Below are 14,672 nucleotides of genomic sequence, written 5' to 3'. Positions count from 1 at the left end.
CAGTCTGTTTACTTCCCTCCATTTTTTTTTGGTTTGGGATTCCCTTCTGGAGGGGATGGGGGGGGGAAAGGAAGAGTAGAAATAGAAAATGGAAATGGGGGGGGGTGCTGCTCCCCGGGGACAGGGGCATTGGGATCCCTCTCCGCCGCACTGAGCCTTAGTGCCCCTGGATGCTCCATTCCAACACCTCATCCTGAAGCCTGCCCCGGAACCAGGTCAGAAGACACAGGTGGGAGAGAGCAGGAGGCTGCTGGGAGCGGGCTTAGTGCCCAGGGCCAACAAGCCGGACCCTCACCCACTCCCCAGCCGACGCGAACATGTGCGGTCCTCTCCAGGGGAGATGCAGCTGGAGGACGGGGCTGGGAGACAGCCTGAGACCAGCTGGGTGGATGGAGGATGCAAGTGGTGGAGGGAGCGCCGGCTAACGGGTCGTGTGGCTCCATCCCTCAGCCCTGCCAGCCCCACTCTTGGCGGAGTCTAATGCCCTCTTGTGGTCAGACCGAAAAGCAGCAGGATTGTGGAGCCGGGGTGGACCCACCCATGCCCTCTGAAGCAACAAGCCCCGTTGCTTGGAGAACCCTTGGTCCTGTGCCCCTTGGTCCCAGGGGAAGGGGGAGGAGGGAGGAAGTGGAGAGGAGGGGAAGGAAACGTTGTGGCTACTGTCACACCAGCTTGTCCTGTCTGGCTCCAGCTCATGCAGCAGCAGACCACAGTGCTGTCCACCTCCCACGGCAGCTACCTGAGCCCAGGGGTGGCCTTCTCCCCCTGTCACATCCAGCAGATTGGCGCCGTGAGTCTCAATGGGATTCCGGCCACACCCATCGCCCCGGCCTCTGGTGAGTGGCCGGCATGGGCCCTGGGGAGCCACAAGTCAGCAGGGGTCCCAGGAGGTCTTGGACCAAAAACTCTTGTTCCTCATGTTCACTGGCTGCTTGAGCTAAGTCCTTTCCCATCTCTGGACCTCGATTTCCCCCTCTGAAATGGGGGAAGTCTAGAAGACTAGATGGAATCTCAAGGCTCTTCTTATTCTACATGATTATGGCCCAGGATAACCCTTTTTCAGCACCCTCAGTGAGCACAGAATACCAACATTAACGGCCAGCCGGGGGGTTTCCAAGCTGGAGGGCCATGGGACTGGGGGCTGAGCAGGTGGGCCTCCACGTTCCTGACGATCGAAATCCTTGGCTTCCTCTCTCTCCTAGGGCTGCACTCGCCACCACTTCTTGGCACAGCAGCCGTGCCGGGTCTTGTCACCCCCATCACCAACGGCTTCGCGGGTGTGGTGCCTTTCCCTGGTGGGCATCCAGCCTTAGAAACTGTATACGCCAATGGCCTTGTGCCCTACCCAGGTAACCCAGTGTGGGATGAACCCAGCTGTCTCGGACTGGGAGACCTCCAAAGGAAGCTGGGCATGGGGTCGGCAAGGAACAGTGAGGGTCAGGGATGGGGACTTGTGAGAGATGGGGAAGCTGAAAGGGGATGGGAGACAATGAGAGCTCTGGATGGCATCAGACAAATCCCTCCCTTTGGCTGGGTTTTGGCTTCCTCCCCTTTAAGTGAGTTTAGATTCACTGATGTCTAAGGTGCCTTTTAGCTTTTGTTTCTATGATCCTGTGACCTGGGGTTGAGCTTCCCTGCAGAATCATCCAAGCAGGCCCTTCATTTCTGCTCCAGCTCTCAGTCCCCAGAGTGGCCAGTGGTGGTCGGGGTAGGGATGGGGAAGGAAGGGGGCACAGGATGGAGAAGGTGTCTCCCCTTCTTCAAGGCCAACCTCAGCCTTTGGTTTCTTCTCCAGCTCAGAGTCCCTCAATGGCTGAGACCCTCCACCCAGCGTTCTCAGGAGTCCAGCAGTACACAGGTAGACATACCTCCCCATTGCCCGGCAGCCTTTTACCTAGTTTCATTCCATGCCTTACCCTCTGTCTCCCTCTCCACAGCGATGTATCCAACTGCGGCCATCACTCCCATTGCCCACAGTGTTCCACAGCCTCCCCCCATCATCCAGCAGCAACAGCAGCGAGAAGGTGAGACTAGCTTGGGCCCTTCCTCCTCTTGCCCACATGAAAGCACTAGTTTATATTCTCACTCTTATCTTGGGAACCCAAAACAAGTTCTTTCCCTCTAATGAAACTGAGTTTCCTCCCCTATAAAATGAAATTAATAATCCCTGAGGATAAAATGAGATCACAGATTCAATTCACTGGTTGGGTTGCCTGGCACACAGAGCCAGAGGTGGCTAAGATAATTTCCCCTGAACCTGGAGAGCTCACAGTTTAGAAGAGGGCTGAGAAAAAAAATGAAAGTAATAGTTTATAGTGTACAAAGGAAGGAGAGGTCACTTCAAGCCAAAGGCAGGAGGAAGCCATAACATGTCAGCAGAGGAAAGGAAAGTGTCCTCTGCCACTTTCCCCTCCTGAAACCCTGAATAATCACACCTCCAAGAACTTTATGCATAATACCCTTTAAATATACACAAACCTAAACCATCTGGCCTAGAGAGCAACTTCCAACCTTTCCCTACCTATAATGATGGGTCAATTTTTCCCAGAATCCCTTGAGAAATGTGCACCTTTTTAGAGTTTTTATATAAATGTTCCTGGGCCCACATCCTGATTTCTTTTAGACCAGGCCTAATTTCATTGCAGCAGGATATGTAGCTGGGGCCATTTTATGTGGTACTGGCTAACAGAGGTTCCATGTTGAAAGAAGAGAGTTCTTTGGACACGTGAACCTTCTAATCTAAGGATGCCCCGGGATGTTTATCACCTTATGAGAGGGTAGGATATTTTCTCCATTTGACAGGTGATAGTCCTGAAACCCAGAGAGCTTGGGCTGGCATTATCCAGCTTGTAACCTGGAAATCAGACTTAGGCATCCTGATTATCATATCGATGGAATGCTTCTCAAATTAAGACCAAACACTTAGCAACACTCTGATGTACCTATCTGATGAATCCAAGAAGGACCCAAATGAACCCAAACTGCATCATAGAATCCTGAGATTTAGAACCACCAAGCACCTTAGTGATCATTTAATCCAACCCTTTCATTTTATGGATAAGGAAAGTTGAGACTCAGTAAAGGGAAGTACTAACTCAATGTCACAAGGTAGAAAAGATTTGAATCCAGGTCTTCTAACTTGTGTTCTTCCCATGATACCAAAATTGATATTGTTTCAAGGGGTGCAGTGTAGGGCATCTGTTTGGAGTCCGTACAACAGCCACCACTTTCCCTACATCCAAATCCCAAACTCTCTTGTGCTCCATCATTGGCAATGCATGTAGCTTCTGGATGGCAGAATATAGGGAAGACACCAGCCTGGGTTTCCCCGTTGGCTTCTATTGCTCCATTTCCCACCTTGGGTTCTGATGGGGACTGGGGGGGAAATGAATGAGAAACCCTAAAACATTCCCAATTTAAAGGTGGAAGGGATTAAAATTTATTATGCAAGGTGCTTTGCATATTAGTGAGTGACTGGCATTTTTGCCTTACTTTCTAGCAAAACCTAAAATCCAGAACATAACGCTGACCCAGTGCCTTCCAGTAGCAGGATGTGAGTAGTTGAGGATTTTCTAGGGGCTTGGTTCACCCAGATAGAGGCTCTTTTTCCTTCCTGAAGATTGCTTGTCTTTGTGCCTTGAATGGATACACTGCCCTCCTTATGACCTGATGCTCAGGATCCTAGTGGGGTCCCATCTTCTCTCCTTGGGGGCTTTATGTCTTTCTCTCCCCCTACCTGCAGGTCCCGAAGGCTGTAACCTGTTTATCTACCACCTCCCCCAGGAGTTTGGAGACAGCGAGCTGATGCAAATGTTCCTGCCTTTCGGCAACATCATCTCCTCCAAGGTGTTCATGGACAGAGCCACCAACCAGAGCAAGTGCTTTGGTAAGCCACCTTCCCACCCCAGCAACAGACCATGGATCTAGGGACTGGCCACAGCTCTAGAGGGAGACCAAACCCAATCTCGTCATAGCTCTAATTTCTATTCCGTCAGCCATCAACTAGTCAACTAGCATGGCACTTCTTATGGGCAAAGCCCTGGGCCCATCACTGAGGGAGACTGAGACCCAGTTCTTAAAGAGTGCATGGGCTGAAATGCTGAAAGTGATTGGGCATTTAATATACAGAAGTGGAGCAAGGTATTATGAGAGCTTAGGAGAGATCATATGCATCTGGGTATCCAGGCAAAGAGTGCCGGAGAAGATAGTAGCCCCTTATGCCTTGAGGAATGGGGAAGAATTGGGCAAGAAAAGGGGAAGATGAGAATGGGGGTGGAAAGACATTCCAGGTGATAGGGAAAATATGAGCACCCAGAGCTCCTAATTGTGCCCTCTGGGATCCCCCCTCCCATACAGCTGCTCATCCTGTCCCACAATGGTCTTTCAGCTCATGGAAGAAAGCATCGTCCTTCCTCTCCTCACCATGCCCCCCAGTCTGCTCCAGGTTAAACATTTCCCATCCTACAACTGGTCCTTATATTGCATGGTGTCTCTTTCTCTGTCCTTGGGATGAACTTTAGCTCCTTCAAGGGATGATGCCCTTCTTGTTGCTGTCCTGAAAATGCGGTCACAATCCTCACTGTAGAGCACATCCCTATTTTCTCCAAGGGCGTGTGTCAGAGAAAAGCATTGGACTAGCTGTACCCTGAAGTCATTCTCAGCTCTGACCTAGGATCCTTCGGCTCTCTCCTAAGCCTTCCTTCCCCAGACTCAACATTTCCAGTTCCAGATGATCATGAACCTCACATCCGTCTTTCCACTAGAATGTCCTACAGAAGTCTTTTCCACTTGAATAAGAGCACGCACACCCTTGGGGATGCTGATGATGGAAATCATACATACCCAAGGCTTGGATCTGCAGCAATGGGCAGCCAAGAGAGGGACAGGAAAGGAATCCACTCTTGGGATTCCCCCATGGGCTTGGCTCTTGCTGTGTTTTGTTCCACTGACCTGTCTCTCCAATAGCTGTCATCCTAAAACTGCTGGGGCACCAGACCTCTTTCTGCTTTATTCTCTTGTACCAGGTGTTTTTCTTATATGCCTTTGAGCCCCAAAGAGAAATTTTTTAAAAACTTTTTATTAGTGCTTAAGAGAAAGGGTAAAAATTATCACTAAAGATAAGAGTAGGAAAGGGATATGCTAAAATGGGTGGGGGAGTGGAGAGGGTGGAATAGATGCTCTCTGAAGTCTTGTCAGATTTTGATCAGGTGAGTTTATTCTAGCTAAATCTAAATCTAAGTTATCGTGAGTCATAGAACCTGGCAATACTGGCCCATGATTTCAACCAAAAGAGAGAGATATGGGTTAGAACAGTTAAGAGGAGCTAGTTAAATGAACAGACTCACAGAGGGCTCCAGAGATTTGCACAGTGGCTATGTACTATTGAACGAATTATAGAGGACATCCTTATCTAACAGACTACATGAAACTGGGAGGGATGACTTAACGTTTTCAATGAGGGCATAAGCAACGAGGGGAAAGAACGCTGACAATTATAGGGTCAAGGGGGCAGATCAAGGAAGGCTTCTTGTAGGAGATGGTACCTGAGCAGAGGCTTGAAGGAAGCTAGGGATTCCAAGAGGGGGGCAGGGAGGCACCGAAGGATGGAGGAGAGAGAACAGAACTGGACTTTAAGAAGCAGCTGATAGGCTAAGGTGGTGGGAGTATTAAGAGCACATATGTGCAGGCGAATACCATGAAATCAGCCTGGAGAGAAAGGTGAGAGCAATATGTGGAGGACTTTATAGAAGGTCAGCAGAGGGATCTGCTTCTTACCTCATACCCCATATATGCAATTTACACATACTATCTACTTCTGGTGATAGCATGTGTACACACACACACACACACACACACAGTGTGTACATGTTTATATGTAGTATGTATACAGATGCATATATACATACATATTTTCATGATCAGCTTTTTTTCCAGTTGCATTATAGGTTTAGGCTTAGATTTGGAAAGTAACTTCGAGATCATCTAGTCTACCCCCTATCATCGGGGAATGAGAAAATTGAAGATTTGCACAAACTCATCCAAGGTAGTACACAACAGAATCAGGATTTGAATCCTGAACCAAATTCTGCACCTTTTCTACTATACCATGTTGCCTTTATGTAATAATGTCTGTACTTTTTTCCTAGGGATTTGATATCTCTACCTCAATAAATGATCCCTTAGTGTCTTCAAGGAAGGAAAGAAACAATGATTAAGCAGCCTTCTATATGCCAGACACTGTATTAATGCTATACAAATTTAATCTATTTTCACAAAACCCCTGGGAGATAGGTGCTATTATTCTCTTTTTGCAGATGAGGAAACTGAGGCAGAGATCAAGTATCTTGACCAGGATGACACAGCTAGTAAGTATTTAAGGCGAGATTCAAAGTCAGGTTTTTCTAGGTTTTCCAGACCAACTAATCTATTCACCATACCACCTAGCTAGATTTTCAGCAAAGATCTATACGTAAGGATGGTCTAAACCAGCTAGTCTTTCCATTTTTTCTTTTACTATTTTTCTACTTTCTCATATAGCAGAGTGATGTGAAAGTCCAAATTCTATTGTCACAATCTTTTGCATCTTTTTTATTAATTTACAGTTATTCCAGTTTCATCCTTAAATGCTCTCAGGATGACCTGGTTTAATGAGGTTTCTCACCAAGCTTTTTGTAATTTTTCCTTTCCTCACACCTTCCTATTGGAGACCACAGTGCCTTTCTTAGAAAATCATAAAGCATGACGGTTCTTAGAGGTCATCATGTACAACCTCATTTGACAAGGATCTGAGAGAAAGTGATTTACTCAGAGTCACAAGCTAGTTAGTATTAAAAGGTGAAATTTGAACAGAGGTCTACTTGGTTGTACCTACTCTACTATGCCAATCTGTATCTTCCACCATTCTCCTCTCAAAGATTCTACAAATGAATTCATATTCTAAATGACTATTGGGAGTTTCTCTCTCTCTCTCTCTTTCGGTTTCTCTCCTCTCTTGTCTCTCTCCTGTCTCTCTTTTTTCCCTTTCTCAATACATACATATATATGAACTTGGTAAAGAGATCAAGTGTCTTGACTTTGGGGATCATCTTGTGTCTATTAATTTATATCTGTTAAGTCTCCTTGGGAAACAGTGATAGTTTCTATCAATACCCATCCTTTTATATAAAATATATAAAAATATATCCTTCTTTTTTTCCTAAATTTGGAAGCTATCTGAATAGCAAAGACAAATGATCAAGAGAATATAAAAAGAAAGGACAGATCAGGATGAAGCCTTATTTCTTACATGTGTTTAGTGAGTAGGAAATGGATGACGATTCCATCTAACTTCAGTGCAGTTTTGACATTGTTAACCCCATCCTCCTGGACACTCTCTTCCCTTGCCATGACACAACTGTCCCTTGGTTTTTCTCCTTTTCAATCTTCTTTACTACATTATTACCCTGCCTGCCAAATGTGGGTGTTTGGAAAATTTGGCTTAGTTTTCTCTTTCCCTACTCTTTTTGTTGAACTCATACTATTCCTTAACTCAATTATTTCTCTGTAGATAATTCCCAAATCTATATATCCTGAATTCTCTTTCAATATCACAAGCCAATTACTGCACACCCCACTGACATCTCAAACATAGGTCCAAAACCCAATTTATCTTCCCCCCAAACTTACTACTTCCCATTTTCCCTATTTTCTCTGTTCTTTGAGGACCCAGGTTTAAAACTTTGGAGTCAATAAGATTACAGCACTGGAAAAGAACTTAAAAGCCATTTAGGCTTCCCTTGCAGGTAAGGAAACTAACCAGAGAGGTTGGTTTGCTTGCCTAAGATTACATGGGTAGGAAACATCAGAGATATTTGAACCCAGGTCCCTTATAGATTCAATGCTTCCCTGTCCCTCACTCTCATCCAATCAGATGCCAAGTCCTTTGAATTATAGATCTCCATTATCTCCTCCATCCGTATCCTTCTCTTTACTCATATATCCCTTAACTTAATTTAAGCCGTTATCATCTCTGGCCTGGATTATTGCAAAAATCTCCCAACTGGTCCCTCTGCTTTCTATCTCTTTCCTCTTCAATTCAGCCTCCACAACAGCTGCCGAATTGCTATTCCCAAAATACCATTCTGACCAAAGAACTCCCCTCCCCCTTCTTCAGAACTTTTCAGTGGCTTCCTATTTCTTTGAGGATAAAATATAAACTCCTCTGCTTGGCACAGAAAACTCTCCACAATATGGTGACCATTTGTCCAATATAATTTCCTATATTCTCCTTGTAAGCTCCACTCAATCATTTTTGGTCTGCTATGTCCTGTACAAGACATTTTTCTATCTTCTATCTCAATTCTAATGTATAAGTAGACCCCCATGCCTGGAATGTATTTGTTCCTCCTTCCACCTCATATAATTCCTTTCTTCAAAGCAAACTTTGGGAACATCACCACCTTCTACAAGGGCCTTTCCTGATTCCTCTGGTCATTTGTCCCCTTCCCCCTTTGAAGTTGCTATCACAAAGTGATACACAAAGTATATTTGTCTGTGTGTAAATATATATATATAATAAATATATAAATTGATATATTTATATAAATTGTAAGCTCCTTGAGGACAGATTGTTTCCTACAGATTGTCTGTAGCCCTGCTACCTTGGGACACATGGCAAGGGTTTAGGAGATTTTTATTTAGTTGAATTGAGCAAAGGGGACTAAAGAGTGACCAGAGAGGTATAAAGGAAGCCAGAGGAGGTGCATTTCCAGGGGAACAGGATTAGTAACAACCAAAAGCTTTTAAGATGATGACTGAGAAAGGGCTATCAGATTTAACAGTTAAGAGATCAGTGATACATTGGAGATTGTTTCCAGTGAGTGGAAAGGGTTGTAAAGTTGAACATAAGGAGTAAGAGGGAGAGATGAGGAAGAATCAAGTGTAGTCTTTCTAGGAGTTTAATGGTGAAAGGCATTAATCTAGCACCTTGAGGCTTATAAAACACTTTACAGATATTTTATTTAATCCTCAAAATAATCCTAGGAGATAAGTGTTGATATCATCCCCATTTTGCAGATGAAGAAACTGAGGCACTTTAAGATTAAATGACTTGATCAGAGTCATACAGCTAGTTGTGTCTGAGCACAGGACTTCCTGCTTCCAAATCCAGTAGTCTCTCCACTGTACCACCAAGCTGCTTAAAGGGAAAAGCGATATAAAATAGAAGCTTGAGAACGTGCCAGAGTGAAAATAGGTATTTTTAAAGGATGGGGAAACTTGAACATTTGTTTAGGTGGCAGGAAAAGGAGAGCCTGAAGATGAGAGATAGGAAACATCTGAGTTAGCAAACTCAGAGGAAATGATCCAGCATATAAGAAAGGTCGGCCTTAGTGAGAAGCATCATCTCTTTGTGAGAGCTGGAGCCGAGGAGAGAATGAGGAATGATGCAGAGATATGGCATAGAGGAACAGAGTCCATTGGGACCAACCTTTATTTTCTCAATAAAAGAGGAAGCAAGGGCCTCTGCTAGAGAGGACAGAAGGGGTGGCAAAGAGAGAGAGAGAGAGACAGCCTGAGAATTGAAAGGGTTTGGAATAGTCATTGTGAAGGGTATAATCAGTCAGGGAGGAATAAAAGGATTTCAGTGCAGCAGCAAGGACCCAGTCAAAATTATAGGATACAATTTTGCTGTGGATTCAGTTTTGGAAAATGAAAGCATCCTTTTTCCAGCAGTACATCAATAGGAACTAATAAGACGAAGGCAGAACATAATCTAAGGTTGGATTTGGTGATCTGGGTACAGCATTTGAATGAGGGGAGAAAGGTATTATGGGTTGGGCTACAGGTAAACTGGTCAGTTGAGAAGGGAGGTGACTAAAGGCAGAGCACAGGTTGAGAGAACAAGGAGGAAAGGGTGATAGACTGGAAGCTAAGGTGAGGACCATGAATGGATTTAGAACTGCAAAAGAGGGGACATCAGATGAAAGGAGTTTTTGGTCTTTGGCTGAATGAAAATTGAGATTTCAGGGGTTAGCTGGTCCGCCATCTCACTTAGTGCATGATTCTTTTCTACAAATGACCCTTTCTTGGGCATCCTCAATGACAGGAAACTCCCTCCACAGCAGATTTTTTTTAAAGGCTTAATTAACAGACCCTACTAATGGCACAGAATAGGCATGAAGAACCCCAAAGTTATTTCTTTTTTTTTAATTTTTCTTTCTTTCTTTTTTTCTTTCTTTCTTTTTTTTTTTTTGCTGAGGCAATTGGGATTAAGTGACTTGCCCAGGGTCACACAGCTAGGAAGTGTTAATAGTCTGAAGCCAGATTTGAACTCAGGTCCTACTGATTTCAGGACTAGTGCTCTATCCACTGTGCCACTTAGCTGCCCCTTAAGTTATTTCTACTTACTCAGCTTGATGACTTTTTTCTAAATATTATGTGGCAGGGGCAGAAAGCTTGTGCTTCAGATGGAACTACTTAACTCAATGGATAATCAAAATCAAATTGATCCTGAATGGTGGGGGAGGGGCAGGAGAGCAGGGGAGAATTTGGAACTCAATTTTTTTGGAATGATTGTTAAGAAAAATACATGTAATTGTGAAAAATTGAATGAAATCCTTTTTTCTTTGGAAAAAAAAGTAACAGAGGAGCTGGGGCAGGAAATCAGTGATCATTGGAGGATAGGAGAGGAATTGATTGGTATGTGTCAAACATAATAGTTTTTTGGGGGGGTCTCATTATAGACCCATTTAAGGCTCATTGGAGAGACAAGAGAGACTACACTTAGCAATTCCTTGAGGGATAGTGGGGCATCACACAGGGCTCAAAGCCGGAAGACTAACATTCAAGTTAAATCCCTGTTAGGCCTAGGGTTAAACCTAACCTTAGCTTAACCAGTCACTTACCTTAGACAAGATACCCAATGGCAAAAGCTCATATGTTGATAGCATTTTATAGTTTACAAATTGCTTTGATCCTTCAGTTGCCAGATAAGGTGGGCAATACAAAGTATTCTCTTCATAAGAAAATCAAGGCCCACAGAAGGTAATGGCTTTGCCTAAGCTTACAGTAAGAGCAGAGTGGGAATGGGAACATGGATGTTCTATTCCCTGTCAATGTCTCTTTCTACCAGTTCTCTCAAACTCAAATAGAACTGGAGATCACTATGTGGTACATAAGGAGGTCTGCAGGCCTTGTATTGACTTAGTTTTAGAATGTGATTTTTGTCTATGTTTTCTTGTATTTTTTATTTATTTTGTTAAGTATTTCCCAATGTCATTTTAATCTGATTCAGAGTGCACTTGGGAGGTTGTAGCCACTTGCTGTCAGACACCTCGTTTACCCTTTTACCTTTCTAAGACTTTTTTCCTCAAAAGTGCAAAGAAAGAGTTGTCTGTCATTTCTTTATACCAGGGAAAGTCAATTTCTGGAATCAATTTGTTTAAAGGCTTGATAATAAAAGAAGGCAAAGGTTATGGCCTCACTAAGTGCTATTGCTAAGAGCCAGACAGCCAAAGGATGAACTCCCCGCTTTGAGTCCCCTCATCCCACTTAACACCCCTTCTCCCTCGGCTCTGGCCTCCAGGTTTTGTGAGCTTTGACAACCCATCCAGTGCCCAGACGGCCATCCAGGCTATGAATGGCTTTCAGATTGGCATGAAGAGATTGAAGGTCCAGTTGAAGAGGCCCAAGGATGCCAGCCACCCTTACTGACAGAACCTATAGCACAGGTAAGAAGCCTCCCTTCCCTTTCTGGAAACATGGGGGCAATTCTTTGTCTCAGACCCTGAAGACAGTGGTTAGTCCTGGCCCTGACCATTGTAAAGGCAAGATGGTGGGTGCAAGCAGGGGGTGTGTGTGAAGAAGGAACTCTTATAGACTTTGAGCAATCTCAGGTGCCCATCTCTGGCCAGGGGAGCTAGTAGTAGAGGGAAAGGCTTCAGGCTCAGTCCAATGATTATACCCAGCTCCCTCCAGTATTCTCAGCACTTACCTTAAAGTTGCAAAAAACTTGCTAACAACACTTGGGATAGAGTCAGCCTTGTCCAAGCTTAAAGCAATACTGCCTTCCCCTGGAAATAGAAGCTACCAGGAGCAAAGACTGACATCGTGGAGGGCAATTCATCTGTTTCTGGCCAGTTGCCTTTTGGGAGGCCTGGCTTGTCCAGGACTGAGTTGTTATACTTGGCAGCCTGGAGATCACTCATTCCATTAGGAATTTTCATCCTTATGGCCTTTGGCCCAAGACACTAATGGGAGATTTCACTGTGGGCTTCTGGCTGATTCTGTTGTCCTGTATCACTTTTGAGAGCCATGAGTAAGGGAAGCCCGGGCTGGTAATGAAGCAAGAATAGGGGGGTAAAAGGCATCTTGATTCTGTTCCAGATCTGGGAGCCCTAATAGATCTCCTCAGGTACACTTACTCCACTGAGGCTGATTGCCTCATAATTTACCTTCCTTCTCCATCAGGTGAGGGGCAAATCCAGAGGACGGTTTGCAGCTTCAAATAGATCCAGGAGATTCCAGTAAATTACAAACTGTTTTTGACACCAGCCCTCCCCTTCCTATCCCCCTGCAACACCCCACCCCCCAAAAAATGTGAAACATTGGAGAGGAACGCAGCTTTGGAAGGCGACGGCAAGGGGATCCTTCCCATGGGGGGCTCCAACAATATCCTGGGGACCAGAACATGGCCCCTTGGGGACCAAGGATTCTCCACCCTGAGAGGACACAGGGAAAGAGTGAAGCATTGTGGACCAGAAAGTTCATTGTTGTGTCTCTAGGTCACCATGACAACTCTCAGAACTTTGAAACTCACCCTTTCATATATATACATATATATATATACAGTATATATTTTTTTTTAAGTAAATCACAGGACCAAACTTTGCAGAGACTTCTGCCTGTGGGAGAAGGATTACGTCATCTCAACAGGAACTTAATGAGCCCTGAACATTATCAGAGAGAAAAACGGAAGGGGAGCAAGAATCAGGCACCCTCTCTGTCTCTCTCTGCTTAGTATTAGGTTCAGGCTTTTGGAGAAGCAAGGATGGAATGTGCTCCAACACTATATACCTCCAGGATCTTGTTACCATGGTGGCAACTGGATGAACCACTGAAGAATCTTTGGATGGCCTTCAGGCCAGCTTGGTTAGGCAAGCTTGAGTCCTTGGAGGGCCAGTGGGCCCATGGATTTGAGACTCTGGCTCAATCCCATCCCCATAGGAATTCCCTTGCACCTGGGTTTAGGCACAAAAATTACCTTTGACTCTTCCCACCCCCAACCCTCCTCCTTGCTCACACCTTTGTCTTTCCCGACATCTTCATCTTCATAGCCTTATCCTGTTCAGCCCTTGGGTTCTATCTTTCTTCTGGGGGGTACTGGGGGGAGGGAATTAAGGGACTATATCCCACCCACCTCCCAACCCCCTGGCAGCTGCCTCCTGCCTCTGAATATACCAGCCCAGAAACCAATCCCCCGTTTTACTGAGGAGGTCAAGAATAAAGGAAACTAGACTGGTTGGTGTTCAGCTGGTCCAAACTCTGATTGACCAAGCACACCCTTGGGACGGTGTTTTCTCCAAGAATGTTTAATAGGAAAGGAAACTCTTTGGTCACCAACTTGGTCCTTCTCTGAGCTGGTGCCAGGAAGAAGGGGCCAAACAGATTTCCCCAAGAATATGGGAGGCAGCCCACGTGTATCTATCCACATATGTCTCTTCTCTCCATATAGATTCCCATACTTTAAGCACAGAACCAAGTTCAAAGCTTGGTTAGTCTCATTCCCAAACAAGGGGATGATCCGGCTAAGATACCTAACAATTGGACCACTTGAAAACAGCCCCTTTCATTTCTACCAAAAGACCCTAAAAGAAAAAAAAAAAGAAAAAAAAAAAACAATCATCTTCTGAACTCGTTTCAAGATTCCAGAGTTTGATAATGTACCAAGAACATTCCTATTGGTGTGCGTGTGTCCGTGCGTCTGTGTGCGTGTGCGTGCCCGAGTGCATAAGCGTTTGTAGGTAGCGCATTGGCGGGAGAAAAAGAGCAAAATGAGGGCGGGAGAAGTCGCTCTTCGAGGGGGAAGACGGGGGCCGTTGCCCGGCTTCTCTTGGACCTCAAGGTGCCACATCATGCTCTGCCCTCCTCAGGCCGCCTCCCCCATGCTCCTCAGACCCCCTTCGAGAGTGTGGCGGAGTGGCGGTGTGGCTCTGCGGCCACTGGCCCGGTGGCCGGCGTGAGTGAGCGTGCGCGTGAGGCTGCTGGAGTGGGAGTCGCGTGTTTCTATAGTCCATGTTTACTGGTTGTAAATACCATTTTTATACCTGACATCTATTACGTACGTGATTTGTACCTTATTTCTGCTACAAGTAATTTCATGAAGTTTGAACTTATCTAATTTTAAACAAACGAACAAAAAAAGACTTTGGGAAATTTTCAGTTAATCTGATTTGAATTCTGTGTCAAAGATCAAGTTTCTTCTACCAGAGTGAACTATGTGACTGTCAAATGTTACAGGTAAGAACAACCATCGTCTTAATGTCCAAAACTCCTCTCTCTGGTCTAAAGAACCTAAATTTATTTAATAAAAGTTTTACTTGCTAAAGGATCTATTCTTATTTTCCTCTCTTTTCGGTTTCTTCCCTTCCCTACCTCCGATTTAAGGGCACCCTGAAGAAAGTTCAAACTGATGA

At 44.9% G+C, this 14,672-nt stretch overlaps 1 protein-coding gene across 2 annotated transcripts in view; it reads left to right on the top strand.

Moving 5' to 3' along the window:
- Positions 1 to 13,499, top strand: part of CELF5 (CUGBP Elav-like family member 5) — a 72,161-nt gene extending 58,662 nt beyond the window's left edge. Inside the window, exons 7-14 of one of the 2 annotated variants that reach the window (XM_031948241.1) lie at positions 692 to 836; positions 1,203 to 1,349; positions 1,796 to 1,858; positions 1,938 to 2,024; positions 3,500 to 3,553; positions 3,743 to 3,886; positions 11,564 to 11,708; positions 12,448 to 13,499. In XM_031948241.1, coding sequence (XP_031804101.1) covers positions 692 to 836; positions 1,203 to 1,349; positions 1,796 to 1,858; positions 1,938 to 2,024; positions 3,500 to 3,553; positions 3,743 to 3,886; positions 11,564 to 11,691 — 768 coding nt within the window. In that variant the 3' untranslated portion in view covers positions 11,692 to 11,708; positions 12,448 to 13,499. The remainder of the gene's footprint in view (positions 1 to 691; positions 837 to 1,202; positions 1,350 to 1,795; positions 1,859 to 1,937; positions 2,025 to 3,499; positions 3,554 to 3,742; positions 3,887 to 11,563; positions 11,709 to 12,447) is intronic. The other variant, XM_031948242.1, reaches the window with a different exon arrangement.
- Positions 13,500 to 14,672: the final 1,173 nt, after the last annotated feature.

The sequence above is a fragment of the Sarcophilus harrisii genome, chromosome 1 (genome assembly GCF_902635505.1).
Source record: "Sarcophilus harrisii chromosome 1, mSarHar1.11, whole genome shotgun sequence".
NCBI classification, from domain to species: domain Eukaryota; kingdom Metazoa; phylum Chordata; class Mammalia; order Dasyuromorphia; family Dasyuridae; genus Sarcophilus; species Sarcophilus harrisii.
Note: the sequence above shows the minus strand (reverse complement) of the source record. Positions and strands in the feature narration are given on the sequence as shown.